The sequence below is a fragment of the Malaclemys terrapin genome, chromosome 12 (genome assembly GCF_027887155.1).
Source record: "Malaclemys terrapin pileata isolate rMalTer1 chromosome 12, rMalTer1.hap1, whole genome shotgun sequence".
NCBI lineage: Eukaryota > Metazoa > Chordata > Testudines > Emydidae > Malaclemys > Malaclemys terrapin.
In genome coordinates this window covers 64099-91085 of record NC_071516.1, presented here as the reverse complement: position 1 = coordinate 91085, position 26987 = coordinate 64099, and the positions used below count along the sequence as shown (strand labels likewise).

At 42.9% G+C, this 26987-nt stretch overlaps 1 protein-coding gene across 1 annotated transcript; it reads right to left on the bottom strand.

Moving 5' to 3' along the window:
- Positions 1-238: 238 nt before the first annotated feature.
- LOC128846390 (protein-glutamine gamma-glutamyltransferase E-like) lies at positions 239-25451 on the bottom strand. The gene is made up of 14 exons (XM_054045460.1): positions 25423-25451; positions 23631-23733; positions 22459-22632; positions 21978-22217; positions 13655-13773; positions 11285-11413; positions 10932-11112; positions 10252-10387; positions 7809-7912; positions 7476-7718; positions 4724-5041; positions 3732-3895; positions 2517-2641; positions 239-1193 (listed from the first exon to the last, which is right to left on the bottom strand). The coding sequence occupies exons 2-14, from the start codon at positions 23635-23637 to the stop codon at positions 1040-1042; spliced, it is 2094 nt and encodes a 697-aa protein (XP_053901435.1). The 5' UTR covers positions 23638-23733; positions 25423-25451; the 3' UTR covers positions 239-1039.
- Between the last annotated feature and the right edge of the window lie 1536 nt (positions 25452-26987).

The window sequence follows — 26987 nt, the reverse complement described above, 5'->3', positions numbered from 1 at the left end:
ATAGCACAAAAGTACAGAAATGAAATGGGCACTGGCAAAAATATTCCATTACTGATTAATTTGTACAATCTGGAAAAAGCATCCTCAACACTTTGAATTTCCCATGCTATTTCTGTGGGATACATAATTCACAATATCACTGGCATTATAAGGAAAGTATACTTAATTGAAACCTTTCAGAGTAACAGCCGTGTAAGTCGGTATCCGCAAAAAGAAGAACAGGAGTACTTGTGGCACCTTAGAGACTAACAAATTTATTAGAGCATAAGCTTTCGTGGACTACAGCCCACTTCTTCGGATGCATATAGAATGGAACATATATTGAGGAGATATATATACACACATACAGAGAGCATAAACAGGTGGGAGTTGTCTTACCAACTCTGAGAGGCCAATTAATTAAGAGAAAAAAAAAAACTTTTGAAGTGATAATCAAGCTAGCCCAGTACAGACAGTTTGATAATAAGTGTGAGAGTACTTAATTGAAACCATTCTTTGAAAGTTTTATTAATTGCTAACAAACTGGGATTAGATCACAACCAGACCATAACTGTAATTAAACACCTATGAGAAAAACCAATGTTCTGACCAATCTAAACGCCAAGAGTCAATATATAAAGTCAGTAAAACACTGAAGCAAATACAACCCGCATCCCCTTAGGAATATTGTAATGGTCTCGTTGTTTAACTCTGTCACTCTCAATTCACCTGAGGCAGGAGAATATCCTACAGGCTGTACTTTATGTTGTTGCATTTGTTCTAGGACAAGAGTTGCACAGTAGAGAGGTGAAAAAAACACAAATACAGATATTTGAGATTAGACAAGGAAATATTGTGGAAGCAAGAGAAGTCATCCTGTTGTTGTAATGCAGAGAGATGAGCTATTTTCCTGCATTGCACTTCACAAGGACATTCAGAATGAAAATGTACTAATTTACAGTCATCACTATCATTGTGCAGGGGAAAATGCTTTTTAATGCTAGTGTAGAAATAGGGAATTGGCTCCGTGATCAGAGCCATTACAACTATTGCAACTGACTCACTGACCAAGGGCCACATCGATGGTCTCAAAGCCCTTAACATAGGCAAACTTGTCACAAGAGAAGTCCACCTGCAGCTGCATCGCACCGCTTCTGTGGGGTGTGAATTCAAAGTAAATCTTTGATCGCTCCCTGGGTGCCAGTGCTGCCACACTAAAACAAAGAAAACATCAGTGAGTTCAGGCCTTAGATAGGAAACTCTCCTATTATGTATCCCAGAGAGGCCCAAGGAACAAGCTAAATTGGAAAGGAAAAGCAAAGCCACCTATAACTGTCACACCAAAGAGACAATTTGAAGTATCTGAGGGCCAGCCCTGTTTCCTGTGAATTAGTTGGGACCCAAGGCACCTGTGCGAATCAGGAAGCAATAAGAAATGCTAGATTTATAAAGGGAAAGAGATGATAGGGCGGACAGTACTACTGCACATCTCCATATTTAGATGCAATACAGAGCTGTCAACTGTCCAGTTTTGAGAATGTTGATTTGGGTCCTCAAAATGGGCAAAAACTCATATTGTCAAGAGCCCCTTCCTCCTCCCCCCCCCCCCAGTTGCCAGGCACCTGTGTTACTGACACCCCATCATCATTGCCTAGGGGCAGACGTGTGGAAGGGTTTGTTTTCTTTCCCCTGAACTGGGCTGGTAATTCAGAGGCAAGAGCTTCCAGGGACCCTCTGTGGAATTTCATTTTGCAGACCCCTGTGGATTACTAAGGGAACTTTTATAGTTCCCACAGGAAGCATAAGCCAGACCAGCTCATGGTAAAACATGCTGTTAGTCCCAGTATGGAATATTGAACATTGTGGATTCCTCACTGAAGAGCTCAAAAAGTCAATGCCCAGCAAAACAATCATTAATGGGGCATTCTGCTCACATGCTTTGCAAAGGCACAATTTTCCCCCAGGTTCCCATTCACCAATATTTATTTATTTTAAGGGAAGTCAAAGCAACCCTGCTTGCTTATGCTGGGAGGAAGAAAGCTATGGCAGGCTTTTATCTATCTACTGTATCTTGGACTCATCACTGTACTATCTGAGTAGCTCCCATGCATTTAAAAGCAGAAATACAAAGCCCTGCTCTAGGTGCCGCACTGAAGACTTGCCCACCTGTTCCACCACACTTCCTCTTCAATTTTTTTAAACGAAAAGTCAAGAATAACAAATAAATTTCACCTGAAAATGGGAAATCTCCAAAAGTTTTACTTCTGTTTCGTGTGTTGCACTAAAGATTCCTGATGGACTGAAAACCGCAAAGTCACATGTTCAAGACCTGATGGCACACTGAGAAGAACACACCCAGCATTCTGGGCATTGTTCTTCATATGTATTTCCTAAGACTTGCAGTTTCATACTTAGTTTAAAATGCACGTTGAAGATGGAATGTAAGTGTTCTAAATCTTGCTCACCAAGAAACCAAGGTCAGGACTCTGTCAGTCTTTTATCAAAAGTGATGGACAGATGACGCCCCTTTTACTTACTCTATCTTGACCTCTTGATTCATCAGTTTCACCAGCACCACACAGTCCTTCACTGGCTCTGGGAGAGGATTGGCATACGAGATCTCTACAGTAACAGGCGTGTTCACTACAACCTGTGCAGGAATCTAAATGGGGGGACAAACATTTCTGATGATTCACAGTTCTTATGCTCTCTCCTCCCCCCCTTGCAGGACATTTACTTGTGAACAGCCAAAGGTGTTAATCTTTTCAGGAAGTGTCAGACACTCTCCCAGGAATGGAGTGGCAGACATAATGCTGATGTGGGCAGAGCATATTTCTCCTTCAGGGGATGGATGGGCTATAGGTAGAACTATGGAATTTAGCTTCTGGTTGATGTGCATCTCCCCTTTCCTGCCTTTCCTTGGTGCTGAAGCTGGGCTGTATTAGCTGTGCAGTTGAGTGGAGGCAGGGAAATGTATATATTTTAAAAGATTTGAGGCTCAGATTTACTCAGACATGTCTTTTTAAATCGGTTTGTCCTTTAGTTTGCTGCCTGATTTTCTGAAGTACAATGAGCACTAAACATGCTCTTGATAGTGATTAAAGATGCAAAGCAGTATAAATCAGCCTTCATGTTAGTGTGAATCCAGGCCCCAAGTCTATTTCAGGACAGGGCAATGTCATTTGAGAACAGCCAGAAAACTACAATAATTAAAGTAAGAATGGAAAATTTATAACTAATCCAAAACAAATGATCTGATGGCACTTGACTTGGAAGGTGACTTGGTAGGGAAAGTGCCTGACTACATTTGTACTACAGAAGAGAAAACACAAGTGGTAAATAAACACGGAGAGTCAGGGCAAAGTTTCAAAAGTGGCCTCTGATTTTTTCATTCCCAGCTTGACATCATAAGGGTTCTCAAACTGAGCAACAAGAACTCAGTAGCCACTTTTGGAAAACTTGGTCTGGATTTTCACACTTGATCCTAGAATTCCCATAAGAACATAAGAATGGCCATACTGGGTCAGACCAAAGATCCATCTAGCCCAGTATCCTGTCTTCTGACCATGGCCAATGCCAGGTGCCCCAGAGGGAATGAACTGAACAGGTAATTATCAAGTGATCCATCCCCCGTCACCTGTTCCCAGCTTCTGGCAAACAGCCCATCTTTTGAGCTGAGCTCCAGCCACAGGACTCTGTGAGAACTCTTCCCTTTGCTTTCCAATATGGTCAGCAGGGAGACAGCTCTTTACCTTGATGAAGATGGTTGGAGTCTCTAAAGTGATGGTCTTCTCCACCAACATCTTTGCCTCCTGTGTGTGCATGACTTCACACAAGGCAGTCACTAAGATCTTTTTATCATCAGTCAGGGACTTTTCATACTGGGCATAAGAGATCTTTAACTGAATTTGTTTCTCTGAAATGCAAACATATTTGGAAAGTATCAGACTCCAGTAATTTTACAGATGCCCCGGATGACTTTGTTTTTAGTCTTCTCTGTAGTATGTGTTTACAGGCTGGCACAGACAGAGGATGTTTGGTTCCATATGAATCTCTTGTCTGCAAGCCCCTGCTCTGCATCACTCCTTGCTGGCTGCTGCAGATAGTTCTGCTATCTGGTACAAATTCTATTTTGCTTCCTCAATCTAACCCTACTCTCTTCAATAGAGAGTACACTGGTGAAACTGAAAGCAGAATTTGGCCCTCCACATTTAATTGTATACCTGTCCTTATATTACTGACAACTGGCTGGGTAAGACATTTGGTTTATCCCTCCATGCATCCTTTTCTAGATTTTACCTCTGCTGACTGGGTGAAACATTGGTCCAATTATCACAAAGTCCCTTGTAGAGTAGCCCAATCCCCTTCCTCATTGTCTCATTCCTTACGGTTTTTCTGCTATGTATGGAAAAAGAATAGCTTCTCCCTCTGCAGCCCTCTGGGGTGAAGAAGTTCTGTATATCTTGCACTTGTTTTATTAACCCTAACCTTGTTAAGGAGACATGGAGCTTTGTTGAAACTTTTACTGTATCCTAATTTGTTTTTACTGCATGTACACCCTCCTCCGTTAAATTCTCTTCAGTGATCCCTGTTGACTGAGAAAGAGAGAGAACATAGCCTAGTCTTACAACGCTCTTACCCATTAGCCCACCACAGAGAGAAATTCTTTTATGGATATCATCTTTTTTTTTTTTAACACTATAATCATCATGCTAGTAAAGGATGGACAAGCAGATTTTGTTACCTTCTTTAGAACCAAGATCAATAGATGTGGCTGCCTGCAAGATCTCTGCCACTGCTCTCCTTGTGTACAGGATGGTTGATGCACTCAGGTTCACCTTTACAGGTTTATATTCAGAGGACAGGTTGGTGAGAATTAAGATTAGGTTGATATCTTTGCCAAACACAGGGGGTTCAACTAGCTTGAATACCCCAGAGACCTCAGGTTTTCTAACTGTTTCTGATGATCCCTCATTAGGAGCTTCTGAGAGTCTTTCTGTGAGGTTTGATCCACGTGCCTTAGCACAGGCCTTTTTATACACCTCTCTTTCCTCGTGAGAGCCTGGGTGAAAGGGAAACATCAGTAAATTTCATAGCCATGTCTCCATTACACAGTCCCTAGGTTAAGGTTATAAAGAGAGTCCAATATATCAGCTCTGCACTACCCACCAACCTGAGGTACCTGCAGATACACTTGTATAGTAGCTCCCTGGATCTGGGATTTGCACATCTACGTATTTGTGATACAGTGAAATGATAACAGTCACTAAAATGAAGCACATTGTCTTCCTGCTAATTGCTGGTTCATAGGGCTCCTATTGTCTCCTGTCTTTCACCACAATATGCAATAGGATTTTTCTCTGTAACTCTGCAGGCCCTTCTGATAACTAACTTCTACACTATTTATAGTAGCATTAAAAACATCCTGAGCAAATTTCCAGAAGTGGCCACTGATTTTAGGTGCTCAACTCAGGACGCTTTCATCTGAGCATCTCCAGCTCCCATTAACTTCAGTTCATGCTTTAAGTGCTCAGCACTTGTGAAAAATCAGATTCCAGGTGTTTGAAGTCAGGTATCCAAACACTAAAGCACCCAATATCAGTGGCCTCTTCAGAAAATGTGTCTGTAAATCACTGATGTCATAGCATTAGCATGATTTAAAACCACAAAAGCCAGGAAGCTAGCCATTTAGCAGAAAAAAGTTGCCCCCACTTAGCTCAGCACAGCATTTCTTGACAGTCTGATTGTTCATCCTATGAGCATTTCGTGCCATGAATAAACTGAACTGTATTTTGTGACAAATAAACTTCTAATTGCAGTATTCCAGAGCTATCATGCAGACAAATGACAACATTTATGATACAAGCTATATGGGGGATGATACACGTGCTCAGCTTTTAAACCTGCTTCCATTTAGTTTAATACAGTTTTAATCCTTAAAAATCATTCCTCGGATGAAAATGCTTGACTGTTTTCTGTGGGTTTATTACTCTGAGAGGGGTTGTTGCTGCTGGAAGTCAAGGAGGTTCACAGTAGCATGGAGCACAGAAAGGCTCGGACTCTTGTCGGTCGTAGGCTTGACTCCATCTCTCCACTGGGGGAAACCATGCTGGTGTCCTGCCTGTGCTCTATTATGCATCCGAAGAAGTGGGCTGTAGTCCACGAAAGCTTATGCTCTAATAAATTTGTTAGTCTCTAAGGTGCCACAAGTACTCCTGTTCTTCTTTTTGCGGATACAGACTAACACGGCTGCTACTCTGAAACCTGCTCTATTATTGTTTGTTATGTATATTGTAGTAGTCCCCAGAGGCCTCTGTCAGGATCAGGGCCCCACTGTGCCGTAGAAACATATTGTTAAGACAGTCCCTGACCTGAATCACTTAACAATTGTATTTAAGACAAGATGAAACAAGTGGGTGTAACAAACATTTGGAGGGAGGATCAGGGTATAAGTGATATGAACGTGTGGCTACACAGGCCACAATTAGAAGACAGTGTTTTGTGGGGGACTGGGGATGTTAAAATATAAATAAATGCAACTTGACGCCCATTACTACTTCTCCATCCATCTATAAGGCCAGAACCACAAGGTGGAGACAGGGCAGCCAAGAGTGAATGTGCACAGGAGTGTCTGGGAGTCAGAGGGGGAAATGAGCCTGTGGCTACAGGTAGGCAGGCAAGGAGAAAGAGGGATGATTCACTTCGAGGAAGGGTGAGGTGTCGGGGAGTGGTGGTGACATCTTTCTGATGAGGAAAGGGAGAAAAGGGGCTAGTGGGGAGGATCTGGTGAAGTTATAGGGTAGAAGGGTGACTGAGGAACTGAAACAAGTATTTACCCATCTGAATCTCCTCATATCACAGTTGTTAACGTGTTAAACTTTGCTCATTCAAAGTGAAACCATGGAATTGTCCCAGTTGTAAAGCAGAATTAATGACCGATGGAAACAAGCAGAATGATGTTCCTGTGGAACCCTCAGAATTTCAGGATGTAGTTAGTGCATGAGTCTGCCTGCGAGGATCCAGTTCCTGTCATAGCTAATAGCATGGGTGGAACCTGGACATAGCCAGTGCCTTGGTGGCACAGAGAGGTCTAGAGATTTCTTATGTAGCTGGTGGTGTAGATGGGTCTCAGTTTCAATGGTATTAGTGGTGTCTTCTACAGTCATTTTTTTGACTTCAGTTTTCAGGAAATTTTAATTGCTGGTTTGCTTTGGATGGCAACATGTATCTGTCAACTCTATGAAACAATTTATTGCGGAATATTGGCCAGTGCATTTCCTGCTAAAGATTCTATCCAGCGCACAACACCATGAATGTGTTACCCATTATTTTGTGAAGCAAGACTGAAAACAGTATTGCCAGGAATATTGTTCCAAATGAAGTAGAGAAGTGATTAAAGCAAAATATGCAACCAGTCCTAATCCTCCAGTGAATTAGAATTTTTTTTCAGTGCCAAGAACCCCAAGGGGAAATTAATTGTGATAGTTTTCCTTTACCTTCTGGATATTTATAATTGTTAGTGACATCCACACGGGAATTGCTGCCCATAGCTTTGGTGCTGATGGCCTTGCCAATTCTCTCAGTGTCACAATACACTTTTTTCCTGGTTCCATCTTTGTAGACAATCCATTGGTTGCAGTCAGCATTCACCTCCGTAAACACAAATAGGGTGTCATAGTCCAAGTCTACATCACCTTCTTTGATGGCTCTGACAGAAGCAGGACCGCACTGAAATATCCCTAGGGCATGAAGAAAAATCAGCAACCTTATTAGGCACTTTGAGTCTCAGCAAAGGGACATAATTTCATAAGAGGAACTTTATCTGTTACCTTTGCTTTGCTCTTGGGGAGTTGAATCTAGAACCTGCCATCCACTGTATGGTGTTCCCAAGTCTCTTCGAATGAACCAAACTTCGTTCCAGACATGATAATCCCTGAAGGTGAGAATGAACAGAGGTGCAGTTCAAAAGAAAGGCAAAATCCAGCCAATCAGTCTAATGATGGGACTATGAAGAGATCCTTTGGAGGACCTACATATTACCACCCTGGGCACAAGAATGGAGTACGATGCTTTTAAGGTGTTGCTGAGATGTAATATTGAGTCTCTTGGGATTGTAACAGAACATGATGGCTTCCCTAAGGGAAAATGATACTATCTCGGTATTACCGGGGTTCAGCCTTTAAGAAAGAGCATCCTGGGAGGGACAGTGACCCAGAGGAGTCGTGTGACTACTAGGACTATATAAGAAAGCATCTGTAACTCAGTTAGGGAGTCTCCAGATGGAAACATGACCTGGAGGGTGGCTCTCAATTAAGGAAGCTGGGTAAACGCTGGCCGAAGAGGGGCTGTAAGGAAAACCTGCAGGGAGGAGGAGGAGGCACCCGCAGAACTAGAAGGTGAAACCTGGGGAAGGGGTTCTCTGTTGAGAGAGTGAGAGAAATGGGGCTGTAGTCTGTGAGAGACAGGTCACAAAAAGAACCCTGAAAGGTGTGTGAGCAAAAAGGAAAGACCGGAGGCAATATAGCACTGGTAGGGGCTTGACAGCTCTGCTAAGAACATAGAATAGAAGAATGGCCATATTGGGTCATCTAGCTCACTGTCATGTCTTCTGGCAGTGGCCAGTGCCAGGTACTTCAGATGGAATGAATAGAACAGGCAATTATAGAGTTATCCATCCCCCTGTTAGAGGCTTAGGACACCCAGAGCATGGGGTTGTGTCCCTGACCATCTTGGCTAATAGCCATTGTTGGATCTATCCTCCATGAACGTATCTAATTATTTTTTGAACCAAGTTATAGTTTTGGCCCTCGCAACATCCCTTGGCAACGAGTCCCCAGGTTGACTGTGCATTGTGTGAAAAAGTACTTTTTATGTTTGTTTTTACACCTGGTGTCTATTAATTTCATTGGGTGACCCATGGTTCTTGTGTTATGTGAAGGGATAAATATCACTTTCTTCACATCATTCATGATTTTATAGACTTCTATCATATCCCCTCTTAGTTGTCTCCCTTCCAAGCTGAACAGTCTCAATTTTTTTAATCTCTCTTCATACGGAAACTGTTCAATACTCCTAATAATTTTTGTTGCCTTTCTCTGTACCTTTTCCAATTCTGATTTTATTCAGGGGCCTCAGGATGGGGAATTTCAGAAGGGAAGGAAAGAGGAAGACCCAATCCCCTTCAATCCTATATTATCAGGGTAAGGAACCAATTAGTCCTGGTGAGAACAAAAGGACCACTGACTGAATCCAGGGAGGGCAAAAGACTACTGCATTATGCCCTCCATCAATAAATGGACTACTGGTGCAAGGAATAAGCCAAGAAATGTTGCCAACTCTTAAAATTTTATGGTGAGTCTTGTGATATCTGTGTTTTTCTTAACGCCCCACATGACGGAGTCAAGTGGTTGTGTGAGAATCTTGAGAATCTCCTCTTTCATTAAAAAACAAACAAACTAGCCCAACTAGTTGTACAGAGAAGCTGGAAAACATGAAGTGAGTAGTCTAAAGGCTCAGAAACCAGAAGGCAGTTGAAAATGAATCCAAAATGTATTTTTTTAAAACCAACAACACAACATGATTTTTAAACTAGTGTCATGACTTTTTGGGCCTGGACTCATTATTTTTGAACACTTAGCTATTGGTAATTCTGGGCATGAGCTGGTATTTTAGCAACAAGACAGAACTACTGAACGTGGGGAGGGTTGGAAGATAGTTGTTTGTTTTTTGGACTGGTTTTTGTGTTGTTTATTCCCGTACAGGGAACGCCTAATTTTAAGGTTGGGCAACAAACTTTGGTCACCTACTCACCGGAGGAGACCCAAGAGTCCAGTGAAGGAGACTGAAGCATAAATGTGTGATGACAAGAGGTCATTACAGCAGTAAACTGGTTAAGAGCATGAGAGAAACAGAAACGTGACTGCATGGGCAGGAATAAGATTTTTTTTTAAGAGATTGGTGGGTGAGAGATTTGGTGCATGAAATCTTAAACTTTTAAAATTATTGCTAATTTTCAAGTCATATGGGTGTTTCGCCAAAGGAAAACCAGATACTGTTAAATCAAGAGCAAAGTAGCTCAGTGTACAGTTTCCTTCCAATCTGGAAGCTGTTTTATCAGGTTATTTTTTTTATATGAAGATTCTCTGATTTCCTTCAGCTCTGTGCTGCTGTTGTGCTGTGTTTACTAGTGCAGAGGCCAGAGCAGCATTGCTTTTATGGTAACTGATGCCCTATCCCTAAGTGTTGCTGAGATATAGAAGCTTTTATATTTACCATGAAGAGTCTCTGCCGATGTTAAGGCTCTTTCCAGCACTGTCATAGTATTTATCAATACTCAGATTTCCATCCGCATCATGGGCAGAATTAAAGTTTGAAATCAAACGAGTTGGAATCCCCAAACATCTCATGACTGAAACACACAAATATACAGAAATGCTCCAACTGTTTTATTGCAGATGTTTAAATGCTAAACACTCTGTTTCTCAGCCACTCCAGACTGACTAGATTCACTGGCTGTGACTAATCAGCATTTTCACAGTGTTTGAAGTGCTGTTTCTGAGTGTTGAGTGAGTCATTTTGTGTTTCATAGGGTATGTCTACACTGGAGCTAGAAAGTGCAAATTGCAGCTCAAGGAGGCATACCCATGCTAGCTCTGATCAAGCTAGCATGCCAAAGGAAGTGTAGATGCAGTGGTGTGAGGGGCTACCCACCCTAATTACGTATCTAGGGTATCAGATGGGATTGTACTTAGGGTGGCTAGCCCCTTCCTGATGCTTGCACTGCCAGGGTTCAACTTCTATTTTTAACGCACTAGCTTGGTCAGAGCTGGCGTGGGTATGTCTCCCCAAGCTGAAATTTACCCCTTCCAGCTCTAGTTTACGCATATGCTCATGAAGTGATGGAGGTTACAGGACACCTCCATTTCAGTAGCATTATTTGTTCTAAGATGTACCTGTGCACATCACGCCTGCAAAAACCCAGCATTGGCCGTACTGGACAGGCTTGTAATTCTCTTGACGCCACTTCCTGAGGATCACCACACTACCATTCCATCTGGATGGGTTTTCATGCTCAGCGAAATTGTCATTCCAGCTTCCCTCCAGCACCCCGTTATCATTATCATTCCCGTTGATCTAAAATATGAGAGACATAGAATTAATAAAAGGAGGAGTCCTTTGTCAAGTTCTTCAGTCACATTATTCAGACACAGATGGTTCTGTTGGACTTTGCTGAGTTCCACTACGCAGCTACTGCTTTTTGCTGGTAGACATGTTTGAAACCAAGAGCAAATAACCCATTCCTTACCATTGAACTGATCACCCGCCCCACATATTTAGGATCTCCTCTGCGGAACACATCGGTGACTGGGTCTTGACGACAGTACAGGCTCAGATCCAGCATAGTAAGGCAGATATTTAGAATGTCATCTTGGAACTGTAACCAGAAGAGACAAAGCCTTGTAAAGAGAGAGTTAATTTTTCAAACAGAATTCGAAGATAAACTCCCCAACAGCTTCCTCTTTCTGAGAAATCCAAACACAAAGATGGTACTGGGACTGTAGGTACACAAAGCCCTCTGGCTGGAGTGCAGCGCACACAGCTGCTGTGCTGGCTAAGTGAAGGGACATAACGGAAGGCTTGCACATGGAGGCTTGCACCAGACTGGAGAAGTATGGTATAATCAAAATAAGCAAAATTCATCCTGGTAACTGTTTGTTTCAATGGAGTTACACCAGGGATGAACTGGTACAGTAGAACTGTATTGCTCCAAAGGTAATTCAAGCAAGGCAAATTATTGTATTGATTAGATTTGTATTTGTATCCTACGGGCTCTAATCTGGATCAGGGCACCTTGGTGCTTGGCACTACATAAACATATAACACAGAGAAAGTCCTTGCCTCAAAGACTTTACAAACTAAGTCAAGCAAACTGATAAAGCCCAAGGAAATAGAATATTAGGAAGAACCTGTCTCTTCCTGCAAGTTCTTGTGTGGTACACTGCAGGGCGGGCAACATTATTGTCCTCCAGTGAAAGCGTGAGCTGAGGCTACTCAGAGTTTTAAACTCAGGATGAATGCAAGGTTTAATTCCCCACCACACCAGCTTCCTGTACACCTGCTGACTTACACTCCATCCCTTTTTCACCCTGCTCTCTTGAGTGAGTGAAGAATGGATGTCTAATAAGATACGTGTATAAGTATCATCCTCAGTTTGCTAATGAGGTGCTTAGCTATGTACCTTCCTCTCAAGCAAAACTTCTGCCTGTGCTTGATGCTAAGCGCACTCATTAACATTGGATTGGGTTCCTTTGTCCTCCTTATAGCTGCACTGAACAGCAGAATTGTCATACATAAAATCATGGTCAGAAGCATAAGATATTCTTGGAAATAAAGCAAATATCCTGACTCCCCTCATACTGCCCTAAATAAACAGGTACAGATACTAAAGAGACAAATGTGCATAAGAGAACATGAAATCAAAGGTGGGATAAGGACCTGAGTTCCCAAGTTCATCTCCTACAGTTGATACAATTGCAGAACTACTAACTGTGGTATGTAACCTATCACTTAAATCAGCTTCTGTACCAGATGACTGAAGGATAGCTAATGTGACGCCAATTTTTAAAAAAGGCTCCAGAGGGTATCCTGCAGATGATAAAAAATTACTCAAAATAATTAAATCCAAAGAAGACTGTGAAGAGTTATAAAGGGATCTCTCAAAACTAGATGACTGGGCAACAAAATGGCAGATGAAATTCAATGTTGATAAGTGCAGAGTAATGCATATTGGAAAACATAATCCCAACTATAATACAAAATGATGGGGTCTAAATTAGGTGTTACCATTCAAGAAAGAGATATAGGAGTCATTGTGGATAGTTCTCTGAAAACATCCACTCAATGTGTAGTGGCCATCAAAAAAATCTAACAATGTTAGGAACCATTAGGAAAAGGATAAATAATAAAATAGTAAATATCATAATGCCACTGTATAAATCTATGTTATGCCCACACCTTGAATATTGCATGCAGTTCTTGTTGTCCCATCTCAAAAAAGATATATTAGAATTGGAAAAGGTACAGAGAAGGGCAAAAAAATGATTAAGAGTATGGAACAGGTGCCATGTGAGGCGAGATTAAAAAGCCTGGGACTGTTCATCTTGGAAAAGAGATGATGGGTGGGAGGGAATATGATAGAGGTCTATAAAATCATGAATGATGTGGAGACCATGAATAAGGAAGTCTTGTTTACCCCTTAACATAAGACAGCAACTAGCGGTCACCTGATTAAATTAATAGGCAGGAGATCTAAAACAAACAAAAGGAAGTACTTCATTACCCAGCACGCAGTCAGCTTGTGGAACTCATTGCCAGGGGATGTTGTGAAGGCCAAACGTATAACAGGGTTCAAAAAAGAATTAGATACTTTCATGGAAGATAGGTCCATCAATGGCTATTAGCCACAATGGTCAGGGATGCAACCCCATGCTGTTGCCATCCATAAGCCTTGGACTGCCAGATGCTGGGACTGGACAAAAGGGATTGGATTGCTTGAAGATTGCTCTGTTCTGTTCATTCCCTGTGAACCATCTGATATCATCTGCTGTCAGATGAGTGGATGCTGGGCTAGATGGACCATTGTTCTGTCCCAGTATGGACATTCTTATGTTCTTACCTGTCCATAGTACCATCCTCTAGCTTCAATATAATTGGCATTTCCGATAAAGATGATTCCATTTTCATCCAGAACATATTCCTGTCTTGCATCTTCGTTAGCTATGTGGACATCATCACCTGAAAGCACAAAGTTAGATGTGCTGTTGCACCTATAATTGAGGACATTGTAAGAGGGTTCAGTGTAGCTTATTGATTGAGAGGTCACATAACCAAGCTCAATCAATTTATTAATCAATGATTATACATCAAAGATTAATCAGCACTCTCTACAAAAAGGGTTAATACTTGACCAAGTCCAGGGAGAGAGGTTGCAGCTCACTTATGTTCCAACTTTCTCTCTCTTGATCCTGGATTTTTATATCTTGCTTGTTTACAGTATTTTACTTGCCCATTACATTTTGCAGTTGGTTACATATTTACATTATCCAGTCACATGTTAATGTCATTTCTGTGGTTAACATTTCCTGTACACCTGCAAGATTCATGTTTCTCCTCCCTCTCCTCCATACATTTCCAATCTATGGGCAGTATAAAGCTCATCTGTGAGTCATTTTCCATTATTTCTCTTTGCATAAGTATGCAAAGCTTCACTCCATCATGTCTACCTATTTTTCAGTCAGAAGTGGGATGCTCTGGAACTACTCATATGAAGCCAGTCAGGACTCTGGGGGAGCATACCTCCTCCCTGTGAGCATACTGTCTCCAGGGCAAGAAGCTTACACAGCTTCGACCTTCCAGGGTCTGACCTCGGAGCATTCAGCATGCCCTTCTCACACCGTGCGCTTCCCACAGTGAGTCCGCACAGGTGGGGTTCCTGGGGAAGCCAAAGGGCCCTGCACCCCACCTCCGCAGTCAGACGTGACTCTCAGCTAGCCAGTAAAACAGAAAGTTTATTAGACGACAAGAACACAGTCCAAAACAGATCTTGTAGATACAGAAACCGGACCTCTAAGTCAGGTCCATCTTGGGGCCAGGGAGGCCAGACGCTGGGTCTGGGCCTCCCTCTCTTTCCCCAGCCAGCTCCAAACTGAAACCCCCTCCAGCCCCACCTCTGGCCTTTGTCTCTTTCCTGGGCCAGGAGGCCACCTGATCTCTTTGTTCTCTAACACCTTCAATTGGCACTTTTGCAGGGGAGGGGCCCAGGCCATCAGTTGCCAGGAGACAGGGTGTCGGCCATTCTCTGTGCAGACAGCATCATACTGGCCCTCTAAGGCTCTGCAACAATCACACACCCTTATCCCACCACGTAGATACTTAAGAAAGGCATAGGGGAGACTGAAGCACCCACACAGTATTCAGAGAAAACATTAAGAACATTCCCACTTCGTCACACCATCATGTCTACCTATTTTTTTCTTTCTTTCTGTTTTGGGTACAGTTTCATAACTTGCTATTCAAATAGCAGAGTCAATCACATTTTATCTAACAAGCACATTTCTTATTTGCTATATTGGCTAGCAAGTATGTGGTTAAAAACTACTTTAGACAACAATAAAAACTGGTTATGAAAATAGGTCAGACCTAGAGAGATTTCCATTCCTTTCAAGAGGGCACATTCTAAATTAGTTCAATAAGCTCAAACCTAGGTAAACCTTTTTCATTCCCTTGATGTAACCTGTGTGGCATTCTGTGAGCTCTAGGCCTCTTTGGCAACAACACTGATGATAAACTTCAGCCAAAGCCATGGTTGTTTTCTGGCCTTTCTGAGTAAGTGGATCTATTAGCAGGAAGAGCACATCTCATTGTTATGTATCCCTGAATCTGGACAGTTCAGTGTGAGTATGTTGTCCAGTATATGGCGGGAGAAAATTAATAAAAATAACTAAAGTTGATTGGGACTATCCCAGATTTCTATGTTGCACCTTAGAGTTCACTGTACATTGCAGCAGTGAAGATGCAGAAAAAGAGCCCAAGTTGCTTCTTTGGATTCATCTGCCTTGTTGTAGAAATTAGGGATGGAAAAGACCTGATAAATAATTCACCCTGTATTATTTTCAGGGCAGGATTGTTCCCTATTGTACATTTCCTAGTGATTTGTCCAGTCGAATTTTAAAAATCCCAGCACTGGGACTCCCCCCACCAGAGACACGTTAGTGTCAGAATTGTTTTACTCTGATATCCAGTCTGAGAGTAAGGCTACACTACCAGTGCTACAGTGCCTCAGCTGCAGCTACACAAGTATAGTATGGACACTGACTACGGTGACAGGGGTTTCCTGTCACTATAGTAAATCCACTCCCTTGAGAGGTGGTAGTTAGACTGACAGAGGAATTCTTCTGTCTGCCTGGTGTGTCTACAGTGGGAGTTAGGCCAACTTAACTACATTGCACAGGGCATGAAATTTTTCATAGCAATGTAGCTAGGACAACCTAAATGTTAGGTGTAGACCCAGCCTCAATGTTTCTTCTGTTAATTTCACTTCATGGCTCCTTGGTTATATCCTTGCATACCACATTAAGGTTGCCAGGCATCCAGTTTTCGAGCGGAATGCCCGGTCAACAAGGGACCCTGGCTGCTCCGGTCAGCAGTGCTGACCGGGCTGCTAAATGTACAGTCAGCAGTGCCGTGGGGCTAAGGCAGGTTCCATGTAGCTCCTGGAAGCAGCTGGCATGTCCAGCTCCTAGACACATGAGTGGCCACAAGGGCTTTGAATGCTGATGCTGCCCCTGCCCTGAGTGCCAGCTCCGCAGCTCCCATTGGCCGAGAATCACAGCCAATGGGAGCTGCGGCAGTGGCGTGCAGAGCCCCTGGCCTCCCTGCCTAGGAGCTGGACCTGCCGGCCGCTTCTGGGAGCCGCCTGAGGTAAGTACCACCACCCAGAGCCTGCACCTCAAACCCCCTCCCACACTCCAACCCTGAGCCTCCTCCTGCACTGCAAACCCCTGCCCGAGGTCGGAGCCCCCTCCAGCACCCAAACTCCCTCCCAGAGCCTGCACCCCAACCCCCGTCCCAGCCCTGAGCTCCCGCCCACACCCAAACTCCTTCCCAAAGCCTGCATCCCCTCCCGCACCCCAACCCCCTGTCCCAGCCCTCTCTCGCATTCCAGCTATAATTACACTAGACTTGGTCAAGTATTAACCCTTTTTGTAGAGAGTGCTGATTAATCTTTGATGTATAATCATGCAGAGTGGTGCTAACAATCTACATGCAGAGTGATGATGACCTTTCTGTGATGTGATATCTCTGCACATATTTAGGGTTGTATTTTTATTTTGCAGCCAAAGTGCAACAATTCATATCTCATTTGATGTCTACTATCAACCTGAGGTCTTTTTTCATCATTACTGCTTCCCAACTTTTTCCTCCCTGTTGAGCATATGCACAGTGTAAATCTCCCTGTCTTTTTGCAGTCACCCAGATAATTAGTGAACATTTTGTGTCTAATATTTTGCTGCCATATATGACTGTTATAAAGCCAGCCCTCCACATATTGATTTATTTAAATTTACGCAAATATAAAGACCATCTTTCCATTCATTAGAAGTATCCTTAACATAACTTAAAATCCATATAAAAAGTTCCCTTCTCTTCATTATGACTAAGCAGCAATCCCTTCTCCCTTGACCCTCAGCAAACCAGTTAAAAGAGACTACAAGAATCCTCACCTTTTCCAATTCTTTCCCACCCTCATGATTCTCCCCACCTTTATCAAATAGGTGTGAACTTTGAAGCATGTCCTGAAAGTCTGGGGCTGTTTTAGGACCAGGAGGGGGAACAATTTGAAAAGTTGAGGGGGCTTCACAAAGAACACCTTGCCAGCTCTTTTCATTTATACCAAGGGGCTCCAACTTGTGAGTCTCTGTTGATTGCAACTGCAGCAGTATAGCCTGGGAGAGGCATCTCTAAGGTAGTGTTTAAGCTATTTATGGATGTATAGATTGATTCCAACACCTTTACTTCCACCACAAAAACAGTAGACAACCAGAACAGATCACAGAGCACTGGAGTACTGTGCTTCACTGCATGATACTCTGCTTTAATGACTGAGCTGCTGAATTCTACACTGGCCTCAGTTTCCAAGTGGGTTTAAGGTATAACCCATATAGGCTATGTCTATACTAGCACTTTTGTCAGTAAAACTTTTGTTGGTCAGGGTGTGAAAAACACACACCCCTGCCTGACATAAGTTACACCGACTGATGCGCCAATATGGACAGCGCTATGTCGGTGGGCAAGCAGGTAACGCCGCTTATTGGGGGTGGCTTAATTGTGCTGACAGGAGAGCTCTCTCCTGTTGGCATAGAGAGGCTACACGGGAAACCTTACAGCAGAGCAGCTGCAACCATACAGCTGTACCACTGTAAGGTCTGTAATGTAGACATAGCCATAGTGTGTGGTGAGGTAGTCTAACCTCAAGGTGACAAAGGCCTGGATGACAGCTGCAAGATCTACATTCAAAGAAATAGTCTCCTGGCCATATGTAAATGTAAAAGTCCTTGCTATTGCCTGATGGCTGTTGCCTTGCTACTACCTGACCTTCTGGTAACACTTAATCTAATCAGACCCCTACATTGCAAATTTGAACTAATGATGGATACACATTTCATGAAGAAGCAGAAATTATATCCCTCAGTTGCTTCCTCAGACAACCAACAACATCTCAGTCCTGTTTGGACAGAACCTCAGCCATGCCCCAGTCTCAGCCAAAGGGGGTATGCTTGTCTACTCTCATATTACCATGGCTCCTCGACAGTGGCATGGCACTTGGAGAGTTCTTCCACTGAGGCTTCAAGAGCCACAGGATGGCTAATGTACATTTTTAATAGGCAATATAGGTTAGTGTGTTCACGCTTGCTAAAATAGCACTCAATGATGGGGCAATTAGGGATGGGCAAATGGTATGAACTTTTCTTGTGTGTGAATACTTAGTCAAATTCTGAAGTGTCTGCGGCTCTTGTGGCTTGCTTTTCCGTGAGCATTGGTACAATGGTTTTCTGTTTACAAATATTTGAGGAATAGTTTACATAAATGCACATATGTAAACAGGCATGTTTGCCTCATCAGTGTTGGCACTGGTATCATGTTTTTGTTGTTTTTGTAGGGGAGTGAGGGTGGTAGAAGGTGAAGAGAGACTAATGTGAAAAAGCAAGTGATGTAAAAAATAAAACTAATCTGTAGGAGCAGCTAAGCTCCCACCCCCTGATTTCAGCCTGTGCTGTACACTGCGCTGTGGCTGCTGCTGGTTGCCAATATGGAGTTCTAAAGTTAGGACCATAGGAATCTCCAGCCCTTCTACAGCTCCCTGTGGCCTTCTGCACTAGTGCCCTCTCCTTCCACCTCCAACCTGTCACCAAACAATCACGTAAAAACCAGTACCATTTGACCTTGCAGACCAGTTGCCCACACTGACTATCAAATACACCCAGAGGCCAAAGTATGCTGGAAAAAATTTGATATTCAGAATTGTTTTGTAAAGGGGTTTGTAGCTGCTGGAGCAAAGTTCATTGCACATACTAGAGGCTCGTTGCACCCCTCCATTCTACTGCCACAAACTCCCTGTGAGCCACCATCCCACACTCCTCTATTTCAGGGACTCCCTGCAACTCCCCGAATAGCCCCTCTGGTGGGGTTGTGTGTACCCCTCAATTCCTTCCTGTCAGTGGCTCTATGCCACCCATTTCCACTCCAAAAAAAGAAGAACAGGAGTACTTGTGGCACCTTAGAGACTAACAAATTTATTAGAAAATAAATACTCTGAAACCTGTCATTTCCACTCCATTCTCCCTACCCCCTAAGCCAGGGGCTCTCTGTGCACCACTTTCTCCATACCATGGTCCCCCACTCCCATTTGCTAGGGTTTCAGTGTGCCCTCTTCTACAGCAGGATCCTCCTTCTCCCTTGCAGGTGTCCACCTCTGTTCCCCATTCGCCCATATTCCCACTTTTGCCCAGGGAGTTTGTCCCCGTTACCTCTTCCCCCACGTAGCCTTTATGCTAGGGGCTCTATATGTCCACCTTTTCCCATTCTTCTCATCACCCCACCATTCAGGGGTTTCACATATTCACCACTATTGGGAGGCTGGGTAGAGCAGAGTTAGGGGTCTTGTTCTGCTGGCAGATGTTAATGGGCACCATCAACCAGCTCTTCCATGAATAGACAGTTACAGAGGTGCTTGAGTCCGTGTCTGTGATAAACAGATTGCAGGGATGGCGTGTCTCCCATTTTCCCCCTTTCAGTTTTTCCAATCTCCCCACTTTCCCCAACCCCGAATCAATAGGATTCTGCCCACTGATACCTAGAACATTCCCAGAAATTTTGAAATTGATCAGATATGAGGTCCAACAGTTCTCACGTTGTAGATCAGGGATAGGCAACCTATGGCACGCGTGCTGAAGGTGGCACGCAAGCTGATTTTCAGTGGCACTCACACTGCCTGAATCCCGGCCACCGGTCCGGGGGGCTCTGCATTTTAATTTAATTTTAAATGAAGCTTCTTAAACATTTTAAAAACCTTATTTACTTTACATACAACAATAGTTTAGTTATATATTATAGACTTCTAGAATGAGACCTTCTAAAAACGTTAAAATGTATTACTGGCATGCGAAACTTTAAATTAGAGTGAATAAATGGAGACTCGGCACACCACTTCTGAAAGGTTGCCGACCCCTGTTGTAGATAAACACAAATGCCATCAAGGTGGGTGTAAGGCCTTGCAAGCTGTGCCAAGGAGTGATCTATTCATCACAAACTGAAATGGGCTGTGTTTGCTGGGGATAAATTGTTCACATAGAGTGGCTGAGACAGCTCTTGTGCTTAGGGCAGGGATTTTGTGAGCACCTGCCTGGAGTGTGACTGTTAGTTACTCATTTCCATTGTGCCTCTCTTCCTGGCATCTCAGCACTTCAGTTACAGAGACTAAAACAAGAATAAACAAAATCTGTTTTGAATTTTGAGGCTCTTCCTTTTCCACTTCCTCTCAGTAGTGGTACTTGCTTCAGTGGTATCGCCCAGCCACGGGCAGAAGCCCTTCTCTGTGTTGGCATCAGGGAGTTGTTGTTACACCCGGTAGAATATTAGGTAGCCAGACAATAGTAATGCTGCCTGATGTTAGGGCTCTCTCCCTTATCTGGCCATTGCCTCGGAATCCTCTGATACCCTGATTTGGGGAGCTGATCTTCCAAACCCCAGAGTTTAAACTGGGACAACAGAAATGGGAGAGCCACATTTTTTTCCTCACCATATTTCCATTTTCAACCAGTAAAAATGAGACTTGACCTGCCACCACCAGTGCTGTCCCAGTGCCCCACTTTGAGCAGTGGCTCACCACAGTGTCTGCACTGCAGGCAAACGGGTTGTTCTGTACCTGCAGATTTATTTCCACCAGTCCAGATGCTTACCTAGCAGGTAGTGTTTCAGGTAGCTGTGCAGAAGCCATTTCCCTGGGAAATTCTGCATAGACACAGCCTCTGTGTCCTAAGTATTATTTATTAATTATTATTATGGTGCCTTGCAAGGCATTCTGAGCTAATTAGTAGGTTTTTTGATCTTGACTCATTCATTGGGGTGGCCTCTGACTCAGATCCCTAATTACTGATATGATGGCTGCTGCTCTGTAATTAGAGGAGGAAGCGGTTGCTAGTTCTGCAGTCATTTCTTTTGTTCCTCTCCCTTTACACTGGGGGTTAGTGGCTTGGGTGGTTAGGGATAATTCCCTTAAAATTAGGAGCCTAACTCAAGCCTTAAATTGTACAGTTCCATCATCACTTATTTGCCAAGACCTGATCTCAGGGCTCTTCATTTCTACAGAGGTGCAAAATGGGAGAAGCAGAGCTGTACCCTTCCCAATCCACTGTGAAAGAAGTGGGGAAGCACAGGACCCTGGCCTCCTTCATGTCACACACCTTCCAGGGATATGGGAATTCTGACTGGCCCAGCCTTCACCTGGCCAGTACCGTCTGTGAAGGATGTAGGAGGAAGTGCTGGGCTCTTTACTTAGATTTAGGAGTATATGAGAGTATTAACTTCTACAAGAAATCACAGTGCCTCTAACTCAGGCCTTGGCAGGTACAAGCATTTTTTCAGTAGATTTTAACCATTCTCTTGGCTGTGGAAATCAGGTGTTCTGGATCCCCTAGAAACATCCTACAGGGCCACCTGGCACAGCTGAATATTTCACTAGTACAGTTAGAACTTTGCCACCCATGCAGAGGTTGGATATTTTTTGTAGTCAAAAGGAATATTTAAAAATGTAAAAATAGCTGAATTTGCTACCTGCGATAACTCTAAATGAGCAGGGCTGAGGCATGAGCTCATTGTGCATGCTGTGAAAGCAATAACATTTAATTAATACCTTGAAGAGCAAATATCTCAGTTCCTACCTGAACACCAAGGGTTAAAAAGCAGTACAAAGTGCCCCAGGAACTTGGAGGAGACCTTGTTGCCAGAGGTGATCTGGAGGCTCAGTTTGTAACGTCCAATGACTGCATTAGCTGGGCTGGATATTGAGAAATTCATGTAGCCGGACTCACTGGGTCCTTGAACTGCAGTCCAGCCACTAGCCCCCGCCTCAGAGAGGTTAAAGATGGCCTTGGTGTGATGTGCCTGTGAAGGCGCTGGCCCTGGCAGAGAGAACAACAGACAGCAGTGTTTACTAAGAATGGGTATTTGTTTGTGGGTCATAGACAGAGGTCCGCACTGATACAGATCTCACACTTACAATGAGCATATTAGAGACACACTGTTACATAAGTGAAATGAGTGAGGGGAAATAACTTTTCTGAGTGGGATGAGAAGGGAGCTGAAATGGGGAAAGATTAGTCCTCTGTGAGGGGGGATTAGTGGGGTATCTGTAGGAGTTACCTATTTCTGTGACGAATGCTAAGTTGTCCCCCGTCTGCCATGGCCTGTTGAACCACAGGGTGATAGTGAAGACCTGCCCTCTCCTCACAGTCAGCTCTGCGTGGGCATATCTGTCAGTATGGTGTGCGCTAGTGTTGGCTTTAGGATGCCAGCTGATTTGTGTTGGTGTGAGATCTGTAAAATAAGAGAGAAGAGCTGAAGAAATAGCCAGTATATTTAATTCCCAGAGGCAGAAGTCAGTCACTGGCAGCAGGGACCTCCCTGAGGCTGGAGAAGTCACAGGTGCAGGGATTTTGCTGCTGGACTGAAGGGAAGACTGTTTAGTACCTTACCTAAACCCAATGGTTAATGAGGGCTTGAAGAGCTTGTTGTGTTGGGTTCTGTTACATTCATCTCACATGATATAATGAACTTCCACATTTCGTATAATGAAGTCATTAAAAGAAAAGTATTGCTATGTCATTATCACACTTTACAAGGATGGGCAGGTGGCATTTCAGACAACGCAGCAGAAATTAGAGTGGACACTAGTCTCTGAAGAGCTAGGAATCTGTCTAACTGGGGTAAAAAGGGGGACAGGATGATGGACTGTCAATATTAAAAATGAAGGAAGGGTTAGTGGGGTATAACAAGGAGTAATAGGATTACATAAAGAGGTTGAATTTAGAACATAATTTAGGCTGAATAGCTGGGAAAACTTGACAGGCTGCAGAATAGTCTCCTGAGGGAAACCTAGGATTTTTTAAAACTGGGTTAGACAGATTTCTTTCATCTCGCTAATTAGAAGATGAAGTCTTCTTCTTAGGACCCAATTCACTATTGCCCTCCACCTTGAATAGTCATTTACATTAGTGCAAAGTAGGTATAAAATTCTACTATTCAGATTTGTAGTATTTTACACACACTTTGCACTTGTATAAATGATTACACAAGGTGGATGGCAGCAGTAAGCTGAAACCCTAGTTTCTACATACAATCTACAGGATCACAAATACAGCTGACAGTAATAACAAAACAACATTAAAATGCAGTGCAATTGTAAATTACAATGCAAAACTGCCCTCTGAAATAAGCAATCTATGCAGACACTTCCAATAAATGCCTCTTAAGAAAACACTTTTAAGGACATGATTAATATGCTGATGAGCACTCAGATTACACATTGAACTCACCTGCCATTCTGTGTGTGTGTATGTACTGTATATATCTTCTACTTAATTCCTCAGGGAAATCTCATCCACATTAATAATAAAGATCAAAGTCTGCTTCTGTCATCTGAAATTCAAGAGAGATGGGTGAGGTACTTGGCAGTTGTAATTGATCCCTGTAGACTTGTCAAATACAATTAGCCAGTTCCTATAATTTATGTCAGTTTAATGCCAGTTTTCCTGCTTAACATGGGGTGTAACTGTGGGAAGAGATGCTGAACTTGTTTACTCAGAAGAAGTACATTTGCTTAGATACCCATGACAAGTAGGACTTCTTACCGGGAATCCTAGGTATGCCATGAATAAATCACATTTAGGGATGAGGAAATAGTGAGTGGGAGTATATGAGCCATATGGAACTCATGGTCACTTCTTGTTTGAAGAGTGACTTCTTTTTGTTTGTTTGTTTAGCAGCAGCAGCAATATATATATTGTTTGCAAAAAGCTACTTTCTCTGTACAATGCTGAATTTTCACCTAGAGCAAGTTTATAGCTATTTGCTACTCTGTCTGTGTGTTTGTATCTGCTCTGGGAATAATTAGAAATGTCACTCCAATTTTCTGTCTCGTATTTGGATAGCACCCATCACTGCAATATGCAACCCCTTCTAGAGACAAGGAATAAAGTATTTTTTGTGGGGAAATGGCTCCTGTCAGCTCCAACAGCCTTTTCTCAGCTCTCATTAAAGACTTAACAAGAAAGCTGTCTGGTTTTTAGTTTCAAAAAGTAAAACCTAAGAAAAAAACAGAACAAACCCCAGTAGTTATTTTCCTGGCAAAGGTCATAACTAAATGACTAGGTTAGACCTTATTAAAATGATTTCCCAAAACTGTTTTTAGAAATCTCCTTGTTTAAATATCTCCATGGTTAAGAATCTCCCTTAGTGGAAGGTGCTAACTTCATATTTCCCAGTGGGAGCCCCAACCTGATGATGTAGATTAGAACTCAGAAAATGCAGAACCATTTGAATATGGAGGAAACCAGGAGGCTTCAAAAGTTGAGGGCAGTTTTCTTTATTTATCAGTACTGTAACCCTTAGATCAATAAAAATTAATATTCCTATAGTTTCAACTACTGTTTGAAACTTTCTACTTCATCCTCCAAAAAGGAACCAAGTTTCAGCATTCAGGGTAGCCCTCTGGATTTGATTCAGAAAGAGGAACATTGCCCACTTTCCACATCAGGAAGCATGGCTCTGTTGTGACTATTTTGTATCTCCACTGACATTTTGATTTCAAAGATTGCTCCCTTTTTTGTAAGTGGTCAGAGCCAGGCTGTTCAGACTCTCAGAACTCCCGCTGGGAACTCCCTTGAGCTCATTTGATTGCTGCTCATGGAGTTCAGTCATTTTCCCCCCTCCTCACCTTAGATTCACCCTTCTTTGTATCCACCAGGGCCACAGACTCTGACATTTACCTGGACCCAACACCTAGCCCTAATGACAAACAGCCATCAACCAGTTCTGACTTTGAGGCACTCATTACTTGAAGTGTAGTGCCTTCACCAGTTTCCATACTGTTTCTGGAATATGACTCTTCTTTTTCAATCTTTCTGTTTGTTATTCACATTGTTCATTAAGTCACATAACATTTTTCTGCCTCAGCTCCATCCACCTCATTGACAACTGTAGAACACCAACTGTGGTGTTCACCAAGACACTAAAAAAATTTTAAACAAACAAACAAAAAAAAAAACAGCAGCAACCCAGCCCCAATCAGAAACAGACAACAGCCATCCCGTGCCTTCAGTCACTCACCACTCTAAAGCATCGGTAGTTGCTTTCTGTAATCCCTCTGGAACACGACTGTCTTCCTACTCAGAGTGTTCATTAAGTTACAGTCATTTTTCTTACCTCAGCTCCACCCTCTCATTATCAACAATGGTTCAGAGTGTTTTGTTCCTGCTTTCCTCCAGTTGTTGGGCTCTGAAGATGCTGTTCTATGTACCTCTTTCCTTGTTTCATAACTCAGAGAATTTCACCACAACGCTTTACTGCTGCCATTGTAAATTCCATCCAGTCCATCTCCTCTCCCTTTCTGTCTCTCTCCTCTCTCTATCCCTAGATGTTCCAGTAATGAGAATCATGATGTTTCAATCTTTCTCCTTATTTATTTCCCATACTCTTTGCATTTGTGTAAAGACACTCAAGTATGTTAACACTTGTGAAACAGAAGATTAAAAATAAAACAACCCAACTTCTGCCTTACTTTGTGTCTTGGAAGTACATAAGACACAAAGACAAAAGCTCTCCCTTTCCCCCCATCTTGCCTTTAAACAAATCTTGCCAGCTGTGAATCCAAGAGGTAATTTTTCTGCTTAAGTGGAGACAAATGCTATGTCTACACTAGAGACCTTACAGCAGCACAGAGAGCTCTCCTGTTGGCACAATTAAACCACCCGCAATGAGCGGTGATAGCTGTGTCGATGGGAGAGTGTCTTCTGCTGACATAGCGCTGTCCACACCAGCACTTCTGTCAGTGTAACTTATGTCACTCGGGGGTGCATTTTTCACACCCCTGAGTGATGTAAGTTATACCAACAAAAGTGTTAGTGTAAACATAGCCAAACTGATCTGTAGAGTCATTTGTGTATCACAGGAGTCTCCACTACTTCATGAATCTCCAACTCTCCTCCACAAATGAGTGCACGCTTTCTCCAGTATCAACTCCCCCTTCCCAGTTGCTATTTAAAGTCTCTCTGAATATTCCCTCCATTTTCCCAGGTTCTGTCCAGACTGTCTAATCAATCTAGGTATTTATATCACTCCTCGTGGTGGTGCCTCTGTGCCTGATCTTAATCTTATCCAGTCCTCCTTTACTTTAGTCACTTGTTCCTATAAAGTACAGTGGGCATTCTGAAGGATATATCCCACCATTTTTCTCCCGCAACCTGGTCTGCAGAAAGCAGCATGCTATACTGTGCTGTGCTGTTAATCTGCGTCACAGATATCTTGGGTCAGGATCTTGACTATGGAGTGCACAGCCAGAAGTGCTTGAGCAGCTCTTCTTCTCAAGGGCATAAAATCTATTGTGGTCAATGCTTCTGCTATTATTTTGCACTGCTTTAACCTCTTCCATCCAAGGTTCTGAAACCAATTCAGAATAATTAATTAGTCCTCACAATTGTCTAGTGAGGTAAGGAAGCATTATAATATTTACAGAATAGGGAAACTGAGCCACGGGGAGGCTAAATGACTTGCCCAGGGTTACACGGTGAATCGGTGGCAGAGCTGGGAATAGAGTAGAGGCCTCCTGACTTCCAGACTTGTGCTTTTAAGCATAAAATAATCTATCCCTGATAAGGTTGGAAGTCGGTATTAAT